We start from the raw sequence: 19,324 nt of genomic DNA on the forward strand, positions 1-19,324 counted from the left end.
CCACATGGCAGCTAACAACCTTCTGTAACTCCAGTTCCAGGGGATCCTACGCCCTCTTCGGACTTCTGCAGGCATTGCAGGACACGGGTACACACACTTAAGTAGGCAATATACTCATACACATTAAAAAAAAAAAAAAAACTGGCTCTATGGCTTTAGATGAACCACAATGTATGGACTTTAGTCACACAGAATCCTGTAACCAAACCTTTCCATAAAGAAAATAACAGTTGTTTTGTATGCCATTTATTTAGTAGTCGTCCTCTGCCCGTTACTCTCCTAGTAAATGTACTAACTTTAAAGATACATGGGTGAAGCAAGGACAGGGATTTCAGGAATGAGCCTTGGGTCGGAGGCCCACCACACATCACCCATTTAAAAACAAGAACATTATTCCAACACTCAACCACAGTCCTCATTTCTTTCACATGGCGTTACTTGCATCACTTCCTTCCCTGGGAAACACTATCTTTGTCTGTGTTTGTTCACATCTTAAGTTTCTTCTGAGACCCAGTAGCTCTCAATTCCTAGAGCTCTTCCAACAGTCCCTTACTTCCAGGAAAATAGCATGGCAGAGACATATCCTTGTCACAGTCCTGACCCCAAACCTTACAGATTTAAGGCTAACTGAATTGTCTTTCCTTGTAGAACTTAAGTTCTGTCTTGGATGAAACCAATTAAGTCTTAAAAGATTACAACAATCATTTGTAAAGAGCATCCATCAGTTTCAAGTTACAGAAACAATTTTAATGCAAACACTCAATAGGGCATCTTTCCCATTGCTCCCAAAATTTCATCTCTTTCTGCTGCTGTAGGCATAGATGGCTGAACTCCATTCTGTCTTCTTTGGATCATGATAGAATTCTATATATAGGCATAAAAGAAACCAAAAATCAGCAAGTATTAAATACTAATGATTTGCCAGTAATTTTCTATTACTTCCTCAAAAAGAAAATTTCTGAAACTCAAATTTTAAAAATCCAAAATCTGTTTCTGGAATACTATATAAATGTTTGAAACTATTAACATTTACACTGAAGTGATTATTGCCACAGAGATAATGTTAAGAGGAGTTGGGACAGGGGGTATTACATGTAAGCATGCACACAAGAGTCTCTACCAACAAAAGCTACGCATAATTGTTAAATGAAACTACTAGTCCATTAGAAAAGGGAAGGACATAGCTGGATCCAGTACTTAGAGAAACAGAAATCATCCATCACTGTATTGAGAAAAATGGAGCCACTTTAACAACCATGAATGGCCGTGGGAAAGAAGACAGAAGTGGAAGCTTGATGAGATGCATGTTAGCTGGGTAAATTGTACTTTCTGTTCATCTTCAGGAGAACCAAATTTATAACAAGAGTATGATTTTTATGGCTGCTGATACTTCCCTAGGAAGACTAACTACATTACATTAACTGTGTTCTTATACCATAGAGCTGAGTGAACCAAGAGCTTGCAATCTGAAATACCAGGGAACGGATAAGGTCTCAAGCTAAATCTCCCTATGGCCATCACTGGGATAGAACTGTGGGCTATTGACTAAAACTCAACTTTAGGGTCAAGCCTAAGAACTCAGTTTTAACAAGCATCTCCACAATCTAGGCTTACCCAGAATCTCCTGCAGTTTTTGTACTTTAAGAAATGACTGGAACACCGTTCCCGGTTGTAATTATTTTCATCCATACATCTGGAAGAAGCATCGGATTCCTTAAACATGCAAGAGAGCCATCATTTAAAATGCAGAACGTGATCCAAAAGACTAAAGCATAAAGACTTCTGAAGCACTTCCCCTCAAAGTGGACATGAAACAGCTCATTTTTATTAACTATAATGGGCAGACTTATAAAAACTGAACAGTATAGCTAACTATTCCAGAAATCATTCTGCTTAAACAGACTTTCTTTCCAGTCTGGGCCCAGGTTTTCTAAATACCTGATCACAGAAGTGAGACAAACACTGACTGTGATCATTTGCTTCCAGAAATGGAAGCAAGGTATAAAATGCTCAGAACCAGTGCTGTACAGCAAGAGGGAGAAGCCAGTCTCAACTTTCAACACAGCTCTCCTGGCATTTTAGAATTCTTTTTGACTTGACGTTTGATCTTAATGCTGGTTTTGAGATTCCAAGTAAATTATGAACAAGTGATCTACATCAAGGCACCCTAAATTAACACCATTCATCTCAACGTATTTTTGGCTATCATTTACTCTGTTATGCAAGTATACGGTTTCATAAGCAATTTTAATAGTTATCATTAGTATGACTTCAAAAAGAAAGTGAGCAACACAGGATGGTGAGTTTAAAATAAAATAGGTAGCAGTGGGAATTCAATTTAAGCTGTCTGAACTGGAAGTAGATTGGTTAACAAGTTTCAAAGTGAAGCCTATGATTTTGAGAAGTTCTCTGAAAGAAAGCCTGAAACAGGCAGGGGATTTGTTTTACAAATCTAAGAAACAGGTTTTATCTAAACAAGATCTAAACAAGCTTTATGCTGTTGAAATCTTACTATACAGAACCATAAATGTATACTGTATAATGAATATACATTTAAAAAAAATTCATACAGGATCAGGGAGCATAATTCCTCACAGCAGCAATATAATGACCTTTATATTGTATTATTCACGAGCAGCAAAAGCCAGGCATGGTGGTACATGCCTTTAATCCCAGCACTTGGGAGGCAGAGGCAGGTGGATCTCTGAGAGTTCCAGGCCAGCTGGGGGTACAGGGAGACCCTGTCTCAAAAAGATAAAAAAAAAGTAGCAAAATCACAATACAATATTGCAAACTGTATCAAATTAATGTAAATAAAAGCTTATTATTACAACACAATGTTGTTTATAAGATATCTCTGTGAAAACCACTAAGCTCAAAACAAGCTAATTCTACCATCAACCCATGACTTTCATCCAGGTTGTCTCAAAGACATGATGAAATAATCACTACAATGAAAAATTCTAATTTTTAAAGTTGTTACATCTTCCCATGTTTGTACTAAAGATCTTCCTCAGTATTACATAAGCCTGTCATGTTCTATCTACAGTGACAACCAAACACTTATTTCATAATTAAGCAAAACCGATAAAAAGAATCTGTTCATTACATATGATCATTTTGAAATGCTCTAGTGAAATAAAATATACTGGCCAGGAACATTTTTTCACAGAACACCACTTTATTTATTAACTGCAGAAAAAAGATGTCCACAAAATTAGAAGACTGGTTTTCCCAAGTTAACACTCAGGAAAATGAAAAGCAAACCACCCTACCGACAAGCAAGGATTTATGTCGGGATCTCTCAGTCGTCTTGTTGACAAGGGCATCCTGTCTTCTTACTGCAGGTAGACAAAGGAAAACACATTAGAAGGAAATGACTCAATTAAAATTAAATAAATAAATGTCATTATCCCACAAGTACTTAAAAATTTAATTCTGGCACAACGATCATCTACTAAGGAACTTTGCATGTATCTTCTACTTTGAGAAAAAAGATGTAGATGTCTCTCTTGTTTGAATTGCTATGGGCCTCAACACAAAAGCCATACTAAAATGCATCTACTGAAATTTAATTATAACATCCAGGTAGACAGTCCAACTACACCTCAGCTTACTCTTTTTTTTTTAGTTGTTGTTTGAGAAAAGGTTCAACATAGTCCAGGCTGGCTCAAACTCCCGATTCCCCTGCCTCCATCTCCCAAGTACTAGGATTACAGGTGTGTACACCTGGCTAGTTTACTCTTATTTCTCAGTTTAAGTAACTAAATAAGCTAACAAAATCTAATAATACCTTTTCAAAATATTTATTTTTATTTTATGTGTATGAGTGTATTGCCTGCATGCCTGTAAGTGAACCCATGTCATGCAATGCCAATGGAGGTCAGAAGAGGGCATCGGATTCCCCTGAACTGGAGTTACAGATGGTTGTTAGCTGTCATCTCAATGCCGGGAATCAAACAAAGGTCCTCTGCAAGAGCAGCCAGTGCTCTTAACTGCTGAGTCATCTCTGCAGTTCCCTAAGAATACTTTTTATACACTGATTATCATTCAAAAAAGTAATAATTTGATACAGTAAACAGAGAAAATATTGATCAAACTACAGCACCAGAGTATCTACTCTGTAGCCAACAACAGAATAGCCAAGACACCAAGTTACCTGCTTAGATAATTCTAAAAAAAACATAATTTAAAAACCAATCAAAATTTTAATTCCAGTAACACCATGTATTTCATTTCCTATTGGTACTTCCCTGGGTTTTAGAAAGTCAGGGAATGCCACTGTGGTTCAAAACTTTTCCAACTCAAGTCTTAAAAATACAGTTTTATTTCAAGTCTTTACCAATCAAAGATGATCACAGTTCCCTAGGAGTCAATTGGTTATTCCAAGTCAAATCATATATTCACAAAGTGTATCAGTCATACTCTAGGACAACTGCTTTCCAAAATCAAGTTCCAGTAAAACTAGCATGACTACGCTCTTCAAAGAAACATCATAAAAAGACTAAAGGAGAAAAAAAAAGTTAGTCACATAACAATTATTTCAAAGTGATTTTGATGTTTTTGTTTCAATACACTGCTAATGTATTGATGAGCCACCCACTCACAATCTTAAAATTTTCTGCAGTAAGCTTAAGGATTTGATCTGGTTTACACTCCCAAATTCTGTTCTAGTTTAACATTTTTCTACCTAAAGATCAAGTAGAAGCCAGAAAAATAGCATGGTATAATTTACAGGACTCCACTGACTTTAAAACAACAACAACAACAACAACAACAAACCCCAAGTGGGCCATTATAACCCAGTCAGAAGTTTTGTATGAAATGTTTCCAACTTTCCTTGCCCAAGATAATTCTACAAGAAATACGTTACAACGGGCTAGAGAGATGGCGCTGCCATTAAAAGCTAAAGCTAACAACCAAAACGTCAAAGAAATATGTACAGGAAATAATGTATATTCAGGAAAAATCAAAGCCCATAAACTCCTGGTAGGTTAAAGTGTTCTCAATCAATGGTCACCTAGCCCAGTTCTACTGTGGCAAAGATCAGGATGCCTAGGCTAAAGGAGCCCAACTTTTGCAGGGGGAAGAAAAGTTTGGTTAGTCTGCATTCTTTTAACTTTTAGTAATCACAAAATAATCATTTTATTTCATGACCTCCATTGAACAGACATGAAAAGTCCAGGTCAATAGAAGCATCTTGCCAGAAAGTTAACTCCAAACACTATCCAACTGTAGCTGGAAGCCTCTTCCTCTCCAGAACACATTTCTTTTACAGATTTGCCTCTTCCTAAGAGAAATAGCCCAGACTAAGAACATCTACAAACCTTCTCTTTTGTATCTACCCTGCTAGGTCTTCACAGAATTCTGCTTGGTTGTTCATGCACAGTAGATAGAAAAGTCTCAACAATAACCATACACAGACAGAATTCGAGTTATGAATTCTTCATAATCCCTATGAAGGCATTCTACTCTTTCATTATCCGAGTCAGACATTCTTTAAAAATGCCTAGGCAATACCGGAATCAAGTTTGCGGCTTCAGTTTATTGACATCTAATTTCTTTTTATTCTGAATTCTAAATACATGTCACTCTGAGTTTCCGAATGTCACCTTCTTTGCATGAATTCCTGTGTTGACTGTACAGGAAGAGGAAATGTCAATTTACATCGAGTAGCGGGGCTGAAGGGCAAGATCGAGTGCTCTGCTAAAGAGGCCTTATCTACTCACCTTTTGAAGCTGCCAGAGTGAACAACTGTTACACGGCTCTACTACTTGCAAGAGGATATCCAGAAAGACAACCAAAGATTTGAGGGAGGGCTGCAAAAACAGCACATCTGAAGAATAACTCTAAAATCTTCTAAAGGGCAAAGTCCTTACAAAGTAGTTCCTGATCTGTCATCCAGCTCCCGTTCCCACTCTCCAAGTAGCTTTGATAGGAAAGGGGGAAGGGACCTTACAGAACACGTCCATGCCCCTGGCAGCCTAGAGCCTAATCTATGAGTGTTAAACAGCCGGGAAGTAGATCTACACCACGCAGGAGACCCACTGCTGGGTGCAGGGGGCCAGGGGCAAGAGGTCCAAGGTACTTACCAGAGGGAACCGGGAAGGATGCGAAGCCGAGGCAGCGTCTCCTTCCGGGATGTCAATGGTGGGTGGCGGGCACAGGTGAACACACCTAGCTTCGCCCTGCGACTAAAGGACCAGGGGCCAGCAGAACTCAGAAGCCCGAGGAGAGGGGAGGGGAGGTGGGAGGGCAGGACAGGCGGCGGCGCCCCTCGGGCTGGAGAAATGTACCAAGCCCGCGCCGGGGTCACCTTTCCCTTCCCGGGCAGCTAGGAACTAAAGGAAGAGGAGCGACAGGAAGGGCCTGAAGCTGCGGCCAGGCCCCGCGCCGGCAGCTCGGCGCCGCACACGAGGGTCCCCGCGGTCGCCAGGTGCGTCCACTCCTCCCGCTCCCCCCATGCCTCCGCCGAGGGAGGGAGGGGCCAAGGACCACTCACCTCGGCCACCACTCCGCCCGCGCCCGGGCCGTATCCAGCTCCAAACACGTCAATGGCTCATGCAGCAAGACCTTAAGTAGCGCACATCCCAACATGCTGCCCCCGCTCCCCGGTGGCCGTCCGCCCAATCGGCGTGCGCCGCTGCCAGATTGACAAGCACGCGGGGCTCTGCGCGTCGGGGGCGGGCTCAGCTCGCCCCGCCCCCGGCCGGTGGGAGGAGGGCCGAGGCGGGCAGAGTAGGCGGGACATCGTGCGCGGCCCCGCCCCCTCCCCGCCCCTGACCAGGCAGGGTGCAAAAGGGAGAGATCGGGTGCGAGGCGCAAAAGCCTACAGCACCCGGTATTCCCAGGCGGTCTCCCATCCAAGTACTAACCAGGCCCGACCCTGCTTAGCTTCCGAGATCAGACGAGATCGGGCGCGTTCAGGGTGGTATGGCCGTAGACGCCTGGCCCCGCTCCTAGCGGCCCCAAGAGCATGCAGGGCGGGCGCGACGTCGGCGGCGGCGGCGGCGGCGGCGGCGGCAGCTGCAAGTTGGGCTGCAGGGGCAGCGCATACACTACAATGGCTGCTGGAAAGAGGCGTAAGGAAACAATTTCCAGGCCCGCCGCGTCCAGCCCGAAATATGAGAAAAAAATTATTAGAAATTCCGCGGGCGGTGTAAAGGCGGCGGACGGGCCGGAGAGAGGATGTTAAAGCCCCGCGGTGAGTTCTCCGGGGGTCCGGGGCAGCGGGGAGGCGTTTAGCGGGAGGAATATCAGGGTTATTTAAATTATGGGACTCGCCGAGGGGGCAGAGGAGCAGCGGCGGCGGCAGGAGGAGGAAAAGTTTGTGCTACTCCCAGCCCCTGCTCAGGACCCCAGAGAGAAAAATAATAATAAAAAATCAAATAAAATCGCCCGGCGGGGCTGCGAGGACTCCCGAGGTCGCTGCCGACAGGGCAGGGGGCTACGCGGCTGGGGACCCGAAGGTGAGGTCGGTGGGAAAAAAAAAAACCCTTTTATTCAGGGTCTGGAAAGTTTGAAAAGTTTTCCTCCTCCTCCTCCTCCTCCTCCTCCTCCTCCTCTCTGGTGCTGTGAATATTGTGACAGCGGCAGCGGCAGCAGCGAGAGCGGAAGACATTAGAGACCCGAAAAATAAGGGAAAAATTAATATAAATTCGGTTTTGAGAGGAAACTCTCCGCATTTTCCACCAAAACGTCCCGGGGGAAGGTCGCTTCCCAAAGGGCCTGGCGGAGACCCGCGGTCGGCAATATTTGGGGGGCACTGGGAGCGACTTGGGGTAACTTTGCCCCCTTTTCCGAAGAGATTTTTCTTTTCTGGAGAAATGCATTTGTTTTTACCCTCTGCCCAGGTGGGCGAGCCGGGTCGGGGTGCGGGGTCTGCGGGGCGCCGGGAGCCCCGCCGGGTGGCGGCGGGGGCGTAGGGGGAGGGGGTGCTAAATGAAAGCAGGAGATCGGCACCGAGCAGGGACAGCTTGTTGTCAGTATCATAAACAACCAAAATGGAGGGAGAACTCAGGCATATAACCAAATAAAAATTGTTAAAAAATCGCAAAAAATCCCTAAAAATCCGGGATGCTCCCCCCTTTCTCGCTGAAGGTAAAAGTGTGAACCGCCTTTCCCCTGAAGTCCATTTTAACTTTGCAGGGACCAAGGAGTTAATATTTATTTATTTTTTAAAACTTTCGAAGGGCAAAAGCCTTTTATAACTCCACCGACAATGAGAAAACGTGAAAATCCGATGCAAGAGAAGCAGGGGGAGGGAGGGGGAGGTGGTAGTGCTGAAACTGCTAAACTTATTGGTAGTGTGGACTGATCTGAGATAAGATAAACACGATATTTGCTATTTTATAGCTCCCTTTTAATGATCTTTGCGGGGTTTGCTCTTTTTTTTTTTTTTTTTGGTGGAAAAAAAGTGATGCCATTTTCTTAATAGAGTTAATATGTGTGATTGGAAGAATAAACCTTTCCCGCTTCAGATTGCATTTTCGTCGCATTTCTGCCTCAGGTTTTGTTAGTGGCTGCCTCCTCTCCTTTACTGGGCTTTCCAGAGGAGGGGGAGAGAGACTGGAGAGAGACTGGAGGGTAAGGCTGGAGTACCTTCTGGGGAGGGGTGGGGAGTTGTTTGCTTTCTCCCTTCCTGACACGTTTGCTTCACCTGTTCGCCCTCACTAAGGAATGTTGAACTGAAGTTTTCTGGTTTTATGTATAGAAAAGGATGGTGCCTCTTGCATCACATGGATGTTAGTGGGAAAGTGCTGCTGATGTTGGTTCCACGTGGGATATGGGACAGAGCAGGGCATTTTAAAGGGACAGCTTCTCTTTTCTTAGGGTTTTCATCACCTACACAGACTCACTGTCAAAGGACCAAAGGCAAAAGTGCTGGGAGTGTGTGGTGATGCAAGAGCCTTCTCTTTCCATTACTCAAGTGCACCCACGTTTAGGAGCAAAGGAGGGAGAGGAGGGATAAACTAGCTCAGTAGAAGATGGATATGTGTATGGCTTTAGTTTTCATCCAGGCTGTTCTTTTATATAACAAGCCCTCCCAGAAACTTTTCATGTTACATTGCTTTGCTCTGGAAGCTGATTTTGGAAGGAATTGTGGAAAAATGGAAATAGTTTAAGGTGTGTGGTGTGATGGTATAGCATGATTGAACAGTTATGAATTTTGTGCAGTGAGATCAAAGAGCCATGCATGCCCATAATGGGATTTTACAGCCATTTTGTGAAATACCTGCTATTCAGTTTGGCTTCAGGTACACTGAGGACTTCTGAATGAAAATTACGGGCAGAGTGGTGAAGATTCTTTAACACTGTAAGCAGTAGACATTTCTGGGGAGGCTGGAGCACACACATGAAGACTATGGAAACGTTTACATAGACATCCATTAAAGTCCATCCTATACATATGTTGTAACTTTGTACTTTGGAAATGAAAATACTTTAAAATCATGAGACCTATCAGTTTGCATCTTTTAAGCTGAATTTATTTCTGTTTAACAGGAAATGTTTACTAATCATTAACTGCTGTCACTGCTTATGTCTTAGATGTCCACAATATTTTCAAAATGTAAAATGTATAAATTGTTAGTGGTCCTCTATTTGAGATTGACTCATCTAGAATGGAAATTACTTATATTCAGTTTCCACAGACATGTGGAGGTTTTGAGATTTCTTATTTTGCTTTGTTTTTCTACTTTATAGAAGTGGATTAAAGTTAGAGCTGAATTTTTAGGCTTCTTATACAGGGAGTTCTCTCTTGTCATGCTGTATAAAAGTTACTGTTTTAAAGTCCATTCTATACTAGTTTGTGTTCCTAACTGAACTCTTTCCAGTACCTTTCTGTAAATACCTCCAAAAAACATCCTATCAGTATAGTGTGAGGATGTTATCTTATGGTTTCTCATTTTAGAAACAATTACAGCTTTCTAAGAAGTCTTAAAAAAGCAATGCCATGGATCACTGTTAAATCAAAATGAATTGGAAAGAGATTAAGCTGTCAATGAAGAAGTGAGCCCCTCCCCATAACCTTCTGCCCAAAGGTTTCAGAATTCTGTCAATACTTATAAAAACCTCTGAGGTTTATTTTGCATTTTCATTGTTTTTTAGCCTCAAGATGGTCATTTTGACTGCAAATACTCAGAATTATGCTTTGTGCTTAAAATAAGTGAGTCTTTTAGATATTGAATAGTTGCCACTTTGACAAACCAAATACTAATGTCAATAAATTCAATGTCAAAAGTGAGGACAAGTATTGCTTTTAGTTTTATTTGGTCATTGAGTTACTCAAGTTGTTTGGATACTTAAAGATATTACTGTATTATCAACCCAAAGAGAAGTGCTGGTATTAGAAATTTTTTCTCTCTCACATACAGCGAGATATACTTCATGTTTCGGTTTTACACAGCCAACTACTTTTTCAAATTAGAAAATGTACTTAGAATGAACAAATAGAAAATCTGTAATTCCTTAGAGAGTCTTGTTTAGATGGAGCATGCCGCAATAGGTCATTTGAATTGGCTGTATTAAGGTTTTTTGGTGCCTTGGGAATACTACCTTTTGAACATCTTCTGTCTGGAAATATTTTAAATTAAACTAATTTACAGAAATAATCTAAGGTATCAAATATGCTCAAAATTCTTATTTCACTTAAAATTAGAGAAACCTCACAGATTAAGATTTTTATTTCAAACTTAGATGCCTAATTTTGCTGTTTAAGATTCTATAGTGATTTTTTTTCAGCTGTGGAAGATGACTTAATAAGTGTGGTCTCATGCTGATAAAATTCCATATCTGTCTATTTATTAAACCAAACTATTTCAATAAACATATTTTATAGCTAAATAAAGCATTGAATTTGCCTTTATCAATGCAGTTTAAAACTTGAGGATACTGTTTATGTTTTAATATCAATCGAATATAGGAATTTTCCCTTCATTTTTGTCAGAATTCTCATTTTTGCATACATTTTGATATGGTATTCTGGATATTTACCCAAGGATTGTTTTCTAAATTAAATGCAATGTTCCTATCTTAACTGAGATTTGAAAAAACAGACAACTAAAGCCCATGGCTATCTTTGAAGTTTGTTTCAGTAGTGACTTTTCTAGAGCTGTGTAATCAAAATGTTCATCCTTCTAGGAATGCTTTAATATTATTTGTTTATAATTTTGATCTTTGGAAATTTAACATATATAAATAATTAACCTGTTACACATAATGAGGGGAGAGTGTCCGAAGGAGAAAAGTCTGTCAAGCAAAATTGGAGAGTGAATATGTTTAAGGTGAAAGGGGTGTAAATTGTCCTTTGAGCCATTTTTTAAAATGTTCTAAGAACCTGATCAGCATTTTTCTGAAACACTGAATACTTGAAAACATATCAGTCATAGCTGGGAAACAAAGGTGGGCCTTCATTTCTTTAATTTTAACAAGAATTAATGTAGGCAGCATATTTAACCAATTAGTAAGTGTTTAGGTAGCCTTCAAAGTGTATCTACAAATAAATTAAATATGAGGGCAGAGTACACCGGATTGATGAACTCTAAAGTTAACTATGATTTCAGAAGTCATACATAGGGAGTCTTTTCCATTCTAACATGAAGGTACTCTAGAGGTAATTAACTGTTGCTTTTTTATGCTCATTTCATTGCTTAAATTTTTCGAAACTCCCCAATCTGAAATCCTTTGTTTTACTGCTTTTCCTTTACATCAGGGCAACTGATATATCTCATTTGCAAACTTAATTTCCCCAGATTTAATTTGAGGAAGTAAAAGAAAATATTTTGGTTATAAAATTTTATGAAAGATTTGTGTACAGTTAGTAACATTTAAAATGAAATCTGTATAAAACCCTAGTAGAAATGATGACAGAGGCATAATTTGATTTTTACTTTTAAATTGATTGGCCTACCTCCCCAAGGTTTGCACTCTCCCTAGTTTATACACCTGCCTCTGCCTCCTCTTTCCAGGGTGGTTGATATGGTGGTGTGGACCTGCCAAAGGCATTTGAGTGTTCTGTTTTCTGCATTTTGTGTATGTATTGGTGTTTGTTGTTCTGAAGGTTTTACTTTTTTAAAATGTTTCAAAATTCAAAAACTTTATAAAGCAAATGATACTTCATTTTTAAAAGTGAAGTAGTGTGATAGTGTTTTAATGGTTAGTATTTAAAAGTCCTGGGTGTCTGGTAAACAGGATCCTGGTGTTAGAGCTGACCACAGTATGTGTTAGGAATTTGAGATGACTCCCTAGGAAATATATGTGCACAGGTAGAATTCTAGAATGAACTTTTGCAGTTATATCCTAGCTTAACAGGAAAAGCAATTTGCTTAAAGTATTTCCTTGCCTTATTTTTTAAAGGCATCTTTCCCTAATTTAGAGCCATAGAAAACCTAGAAATATGAAGATATTAGAGAACAAAACATGGTTTGGGTGCCTTTTAAAAATAAGACTTTGAAACATTGACAGTGTACAACAACATCAGTGTGAATTCACATGTTCACAAATAATGGCAAGGAACTGGAGAACTAAATCTCAGAATAAAGTGGCATTTATGGTAAATTTAAAATTCAGCTTTTTTGAATAAAGAATAACCAACTATAAAGCAAAAATTACAAGTTTTCTTTTAAAAAATGAGAGTGGCAATTTGGGGAAATCTGTCAAAGAATATTTTTGGTATAAATGGCTGGATTTGTAATCACCCTTTAAAATTAGCTCTCCAAAGTCTTTCCTCCTTATCTTTTTAGATTTGGATTAAACTAAATTTTGAGAATGATTTGTAGTAATTATTCTGAATTTTTTAACAAAAAGAAAAAAAAACAAGTCATTTTCTGCTGGTTTTGAAAAAGATTTTAAAGATTATACACTTATGTGAAGTATTCTGAGAACCTTAGGAACCATTGAAAATTTGTTGTTTGTCAGAAAGCTTAAAACTTCCTTTTAGGTTAGTAACATAAATTTTAAATCCTTATTTTAAGAACAGTTGCTCTGTGAATTTTTTTTAGGGCAATTTGAATAATTTTTTACAGACTTAATACATGTAAAAAGCTTTCGTAAGATAAAGATAAGAACATTTCACCAATAAAGTTCTTAATTTCCAGAATGTTTTTAGGTGTATGCTGCTGATAAAAGGAATTTTTCTTTCTTATTTACTAATTAGCAATTGATTTTCTGAAGGAGAATTTAAACCTGTTCTTGTGACGTCCTGGAGGAGAGCTTGTCTTTAGCCCATTAAAATATTTTGAGAGGGCAAGGGATTTCTTTTCTTTAAAGTGTCAGAATCCTCCACAGTTTGTGGATGATAAGGGTGTTTCAGAGTCTTGAAATCTACCTTTCTTTCTGAGAGTGAGAGCCCCGTTTTAGACTTTTCAGTTATTTAATATTTAAATTGTCTCATACCAATATCGGTGTTGCACATTACATGTAAGTTATTTTTGTTTTCCTATCTTTTAGTTTCTGAATATGTGAATATCACTTCTCAGAATAAACGTTACAATAAAAAAGCTGCCATCTAAATTTGAAAAAATAATGCCTGATCACTAGACATTACAACCTTTATGATACTTTTTTGGAGATATTTCAAAATCAATTTGAAAATGAGGATTATAAATCTTTTGGCTAAAAAGCCAAATTGGAATGTGTTACAGTCACTATTATTTCCTTGGAGTGCACCAGCTGATCTTGATGAAGAGAGGCTGTGAAATTGCAGCTGGAAGCTTAAGGTAGTTTAACTATGCAGGTTCAAAATATCACCAGTTGAATAAATTTCTGCTACATTTTCTCAGTAAACTGATTTTATTTTCCTGTATTGTCTTAATGCTATAATTACATAGAGCCCAAATTAGTTTTCATCATATTCAGAAGATAAGTAGGTTCTATCTTCTCATCTTAAAGCAGTGAAGTGAAATAGCATTCTGTGTGGGAGCACATTCCCAATCTTAAATTGCCTTTTGCATTTCCTAAATACAATTTCCTTGAGTATCCCAGTGTAAAGAAGAGAAATTTTCTCCATTACTTTGAAATGAAATTTGTCATAAATTTTTTCAATTTATAGAAGTATTGTCACTTTACCTATTTGGGTCAGACCTATCACAAACTTAAACATAATTACTAATATGACCAGTATATCTGATTATAAGCTAATTCTCAGACATGAATTTGCTTTCCTTGTACCTTTGAAATTGTTTAAGTAAATGGAGGAAAATGCTTTTCTAGTGTTTTCGTAATTTATTATTGTCTGAGGTGATTTCATTGAGGAAAATTTCAATGTCAGTTACGTTTCTCTTCTAATCATATTTTATTTGAAAATTGTTATTCAAATGCATTTGATTCCAGCATCATGATAGAATTAGACACATGATTTAATGGGTTATTCTGAGCGGGGTGGAAGCAGTCCTTCTCCTGCTTCTTACTTGAAAGAGTTTTAAATGCCTCAAAGAATGCAGTGAGTACAGGACATACCTGTAGGAGTTAGTAACATTTTATGCTTTGTTTCTCCTAATCAGTAAAGCTTGAGTATCCTCAGAGCTAACACCACACACATAACCCACTCAGTTCTGCTGTGGGAAGTGCATGTGTCAGAGTCAGCCTGGAATGTGATTTGCTTCAGTTTGCTTCTAAGAAAAAGGTGTAAGATATTCCTCAAAAAGAATGTGTCATGATGTCATATTTTAAAATATACTATGTGAAGGTGTACTGCCATAATTGCTAACCTAAATTGAAATGGAACTGATCAAATTTAATTAGATAAAAATGAGGTTTTAAATCGTTATCTGAATAAATCGATTTTACTGTTGAAATGTATGGAACTTTAATCAAAGGGTTGTTTTTGTTTCTCAATCTGTTTTTAAGGTCAGAAGTTTGTAAACAAAGAAAATGTAAAAAGTTTGGTTGTCTGCAAAAGGTCCTTAGCATCTGTCCTTTGATAGTTAATAAAATATTTTAAGTGTCTGAAATACAGAAAGATCTTAGTGTCTTTGCCTGTTTTAGTTATTTTTCAAAGAAAAGTGGTGAAGAGCAGCTTAGTGCTCGATTGAATGTCAGTTATGTTTGAAATGTTTTGTCATTACACATTTACCGTTAACAATGACATTTTCATGTTTTCTAAAGTACTCTTATAAATGCTCTCTTCAGAAGTCCTCTGTGGATATCAGGTCTTAATTCAGTTTTATTAAAACTCTTTGTACCCACTTTTATTTTTTAAGAGTATTCCTGATCTCGATATCATGATATTCTTAAAAGAAAGTCCTATCTTGAAGCCCTTTTAACATAGCTTGGGTTATCTTTTAAAATGCACTCTGCAGACACAGGTGGTCTTCTTGCACGTTGGCCCTAGTGTCATACTTGAATGAAATTATTCCAGGTTCACTCTTTATTGGTTACTGCAAGAATAGGAAGAGAAAGCACCTTAGGAGAGTATAACCGATGCCATTCAGCTTTTGTACAATGCAGGATACCTCTGCCAGAATTAAAAAGAGCTTGTTCATTAAAACCCAAATGCCCGTGTCTGAGAACTTTCTTCTAGTCAGGTTTCAGGCACACTGGTTGCCTCACTGGCCTCCAAGTGTGCTGCTTGGCTCTGCTCTGCCCTGGCCTCAGTGCTGCCACCCTGTGTATGGCAGTGCCGCTGCGCTCGCACGTGTTCTCTGCTTTATGGAGTGCTAACATTGCTGGACCACTCCCGGACAGGAGGGTGCGTGCTGAGAGGAGAGGAGGCTGAGGCTCTGTGGCAGGCTCTGCCTCTGTATGTGATGCTGCTCTCCATGCAGGTTCTACAGAGTCATGCAGTTCAGAAGTATAGTGTTCAGCTGCCAGAAATGAAATTTGAAAAACTTTAAAGTAAATGTTCTTGTCTGTCTGATCAGTCATTACACTAAAACAGTAGAATTGAGCTAGTTCTTTAAACATAGCTTGAAATTGGTCAAATAAGAAAACAAGTACTTTTAAAGACAAGAGATGTCACAAGATCTTTTTTACTATTATTTTAGCCAAGTTTTAATTAAAAGCCCTTCCCGGTTAAAGCAAAACCAAAAATGATCACAAGAAAAGACTTTCTGCTTAAAAGAAAAGGAAACTTAACTTGATTGGTTAAATTCTCTAAATCACTAACAGCATGATTTTTAAATTATATCACCAGCATATTTTGAGTACTAATGCTGTGCTTCCGCCGTAAAGTACTTGGTTAGCTCACAGCATTGTTTGTTTTTACCTGCAGCATCTCATTTCACTGAGAGGGGAAGTACAGGCGTAGTGGCTATTCAAAGAGGGCTAGGTCTCAGGAGGGACAGACTATAGAAGGTAACTATAAATTAATTTGTTGGTATAAGCCTAAGTTATGTCAATACCAAGGTTAACATATTTAAGGTAGTAAATTTGTTGCAAAAATCAAAATTTTCAGCATAAAGTTTGCAATGACTAACTCAAGTGAATACTTACTAGGTTATAAGGAATTGGTGGAAAGCATATAAGCTTTCTAAGTTAAAGGAGATTTTTAAAGATACAGACCTAAACTTTGCTTTACGGTAAATATCTTAGACATAGTTTTATTAAATTTTGCTTTAAAACAAATTTATAGCCAAGCTACCCGATTTCTGAATGATCAGCATTTCTTTCAGAATTTGTGAATGATTTTGGTTCAATAAACGATGTAATTCCATATGGTAGCAGTGGAAAGTATGGCTCAAGCTGGTTAATTTTAGATGTTGGGCTTTTAAGACCAAAATGCCTCCCACCCAGGAAAACTGAGAGAATCCAGTACAGTGCACGGTACTGTCCTTTGACTGTAAAAGACCAGGTTCAAGATTTTCTTTTTGTTATTCGTATAATTTCTCCCATAGGTTTTGGGTATTAGGGATTTCTCTCATCTCACATAAATACTTCTTTAATATTTTTTAATAATTGACATGAAATGTGATTAAATTTTGAATCAGTATCAAAGTATTATCACTTTGAAAGAAAGTTTTTTACAAAAATTCTGTGCTTCATCTCATTCTTTAATTCTTTTTAAAAACCTTAAGACTGGATCTCCTAATTTTATTTTAATAAAGCAACATAAAAGTTATCTAAAATCACAAGCTTTTACAGTGATTTAAAAAGCAAATTCATAGGGGCTGGAGAGATGGCTCCGTGATTAAGAGCACTGACTGCCCTTGAGGAGGACCGGCGTTCAGTTTCTAGCATCCACGTGGTGGCTAACAACCATCCATAACTCCAGGAGATTCTGACACCCTCTTACCTTCGTGGACATTGCACAACATGGATGCACTAACATGTATTCAGGCAATACACTCATACACATAAAATAAAAATAATAACTAAAGTATTTTTTAAAAACCAAATACAGAATTCAGTTTTGTTGCCTTTGCTCAGTTGCAGCCATTATCAGATATCAATGTGTTCTATAGGTAGACAGAATGCTCTTTTGTTGTTGCTTAGCACAATGATGGCAATAACTTTATTCTTGTGCTAAGTGGGACCCAAAAGTAGGGCAAGTACCCCATGCCACTCTTTAGGGTATCTATATTCGCTCCTTTTTTCCTTTTGAGAAATGCCTTTTAGATGGTAGGTAAAAATACAAAAGAGAATTCAAAGCAGTTTATTTTACAATATCCGACAAAAATAGACATCAAGTCTTAAGTCTATAGGTATTCAAGGGAAGGAGAAGGAAAACTTAGATCAGCTTTGGAAAAGGCATGAGCTAGGAATAGGTGGAAAGAAGAGGGAATGAATGACATTTAGGTGAAAGAAATGGTTTCAACAGGAGTAAGAAGCAGAAATGGTCCTCTTGTCCAGAGCACCGATACCAGACTGGAGTGGGGTGTGTAAGGGAACAGTGCAGGGCTGAGGCTGTGGAGGCCAAGGCCTGACAGACGGCCTCAGAGTTTTTTCCATGCACTGTAGAGATCTTCAAGCTGTTTGAGCAGGGGAGTGTGGGTGAGGAACTGAAGGAGCCTTTTAATCCAGAATAGAGTGAACAGGAGGATGTAAAACCAGAGTTACAGAAATGTGAACACATTCCCCCTTTGATGTGGGGTCCTGTGCTGCGTGGAGGGCTCAGGTCTTCATCCACTGGCTCCATGCTCACCGGCAAGTTCTAGACATTGACTTTCAATGAACATTTGACTCTCAACCCTCCTAAAACTTAGAGTACAGACATCAGTCGTGTTGTTATGTAGTGGCCCTAGGACATAGGACCCCGGTCACAAAACCACCCTGTCGTTCACTTGAAACTTCAGTCATAGTTTTGATGTTTCTATTGTAGGAGCATAGAGTGGACCCAGAGGAAGGAGAAGCAGGTTAGGCTCTCAGAGGAGCAGCCGTAGAGCAAGGGATGCTCAGCACAGTGTTCTGTCCTGCAGCCAAGTGTTGGGATTGGCAGCGAGCAGAAAGATGTCAGAAGCTAGGCAGGGAGACAAGGACCACGGTGTATCGGGTGAAAACCATGTTAGGTACCAAGTTAGGGATTCTTACCCTGTTGGGTTGGGAGAGGGACTCACTGAGATTCAAGCTGGGTCTTTGGTAATATGATGCCACTCTTTTACCTCTGTCTCCCTTCTCAACCGTTGGCTCATCCCTGTGATTCTCAGCCCTTAACCTTCCGCTAACACCCTCTTGCCCCTCCCTGTCACCAGATGTCCTGCCTACTTCTCAAAGCAGACTGGACCTTCTGCACAGTTCCTCACCTGGTGCTTCTTTGCTTCTGGATTCCTCTGTAGTGATGCCCAGCCGTCCTTTGAAGTCCTGTGGAGAGTATGTCTAGCCATGGTGGCTGTGCCCCATGGTTGTGCATATGGACATGTGGTGGGCTGCTGGAGACAACCAGTGACTCAGGCTTAGCCTAGGCCAGGCCTACCTTACTGAAACTTCCCATTCTTCCTCTTTGCCTATAAATCATACTCAAATCTCCCATCAAAAAACAAAACCCCAACCTTCGCCCTCATTCTTCTCTTCCCCCAAGTATCTTTTTCCTCGACAGTGCCAAACTACGTGAGAGAACAGTTTGTGTTTTGTGTGTGCAGTCTGTTTCTTTCGTCTACCCATCTAGCCATCCAGCCCCACCACATTGATCCTACCCTGAAAGAAAATAGCCTCCCCTCCCCCAGGAGCCAAATCCAGTGCCATCTTTTCCATGATCACCAGGGTTGGTTTGCAGAAGCGCAGCTTTGCACAGTCTAGCCTCTTGGTGTCCTGCCTTTGCCGTCCTCTTCACTTCCTTTGCATGCTCCTCTGATGGCAACCACCCTTCTATCTGTTTGCTTACCAGCACATTGGCATCTCAGGATTTGCAAGACCTCTTCATCTACTTCTTGTGCAATTGATCCTGAGCACC

The 19,324-nt window shown here is 39.6% G+C and overlaps 2 protein-coding genes and 1 non-coding gene across 10 annotated transcripts in view; 1 reads left to right on the plus strand and 2 right to left on the minus strand.

Moving 5' to 3' along the window:
• Positions 1–725: 725 nt before the first annotated feature.
• On the minus strand, positions 726–6,623 carry Chchd7 (coiled-coil-helix-coiled-coil-helix domain containing 7). Of its 4 annotated transcripts, XM_029563493.1 has the most exons (6): positions 6,503–6,623; positions 6,093–6,194; positions 5,730–5,819; positions 3,276–3,341; positions 1,615–1,713; positions 726–864 (listed from the first exon to the last, which is right to left on the minus strand). In XM_029563493.1, exons 4-6 carry the CDS (start codon positions 3,327–3,329, stop codon positions 760–762), a joined length of 258 nt encoding a protein of 85 aa, XP_029419353.1. In that variant the 5' UTR covers positions 3,330–3,341; positions 5,730–5,819; positions 6,093–6,194; positions 6,503–6,623; the 3' UTR covers positions 726–759. The 4 variants fall into 4 exon arrangements, with proteins under 4 accessions (XP_029419353.1, XP_017653619.1, XP_008831294.1 ...); XM_017798130.2 differs by lacking the exon at positions 5,730–5,819 and having other exon boundaries at positions 6,503–6,622; XM_008833072.3 differs by lacking the exon at positions 5,730–5,819 and having other exon boundaries at positions 6,093–6,341; positions 6,503–6,617.
• A 162-nt stretch (positions 6,624–6,785) lies between these two features.
• Positions 6,786–19,324, plus strand: part of Plag1 (PLAG1 zinc finger) — a 47,368-nt gene continuing 34,829 nt past the window's right edge. For all 5 annotated transcript variants that reach the window (XM_017798135.2, XM_029563494.1, XM_017798136.2 and 2 more), the window contains exon 1: positions 6,786–7,204. The gene's annotated coding sequence lies outside the window, so the exon portion shown is untranslated. The remainder of the gene's footprint in view (positions 7,205–19,324) is intronic.
• LOC115070370 lies at positions 6,827–6,945 on the minus strand. The gene has a single exon (XR_003849537.1). It is a non-coding gene; the product is annotated as a 5S ribosomal RNA (ribosomal RNA).

Source organism: Nannospalax galili, unplaced genomic scaffold (assembly GCF_000622305.1).
Source record: "Nannospalax galili isolate Female #2095 unplaced genomic scaffold, S.galili_v1.0 scaffold476, whole genome shotgun sequence".
NCBI lineage: Eukaryota > Metazoa > Chordata > Mammalia > Rodentia > Spalacidae > Nannospalax > Nannospalax galili.

Bases quoted from the DNA above. Each gene is read 5' to 3' on its own strand.
- Chchd7 (XM_029563493.1), bottom strand. From the start codon at position 3,329: ATGCCCTTGTCAACAAGACGACTGAGAGATCCCGACATAAATCCTTGC. The intron at 1,714-3,275 runs GTAGGGTGGTTT...TGCATGTTTAAG, and splicing joins ACATAAATCCTTGCTTGTCG to GAATCCGATGCTTCTTCCAG. The intron at 865-1,614 runs GTAAGCCTAGAT...GCCTATATATAG, and splicing joins AAAACTGCAGGAGATTCTGG to AATTCTATCATGATCCAAAG.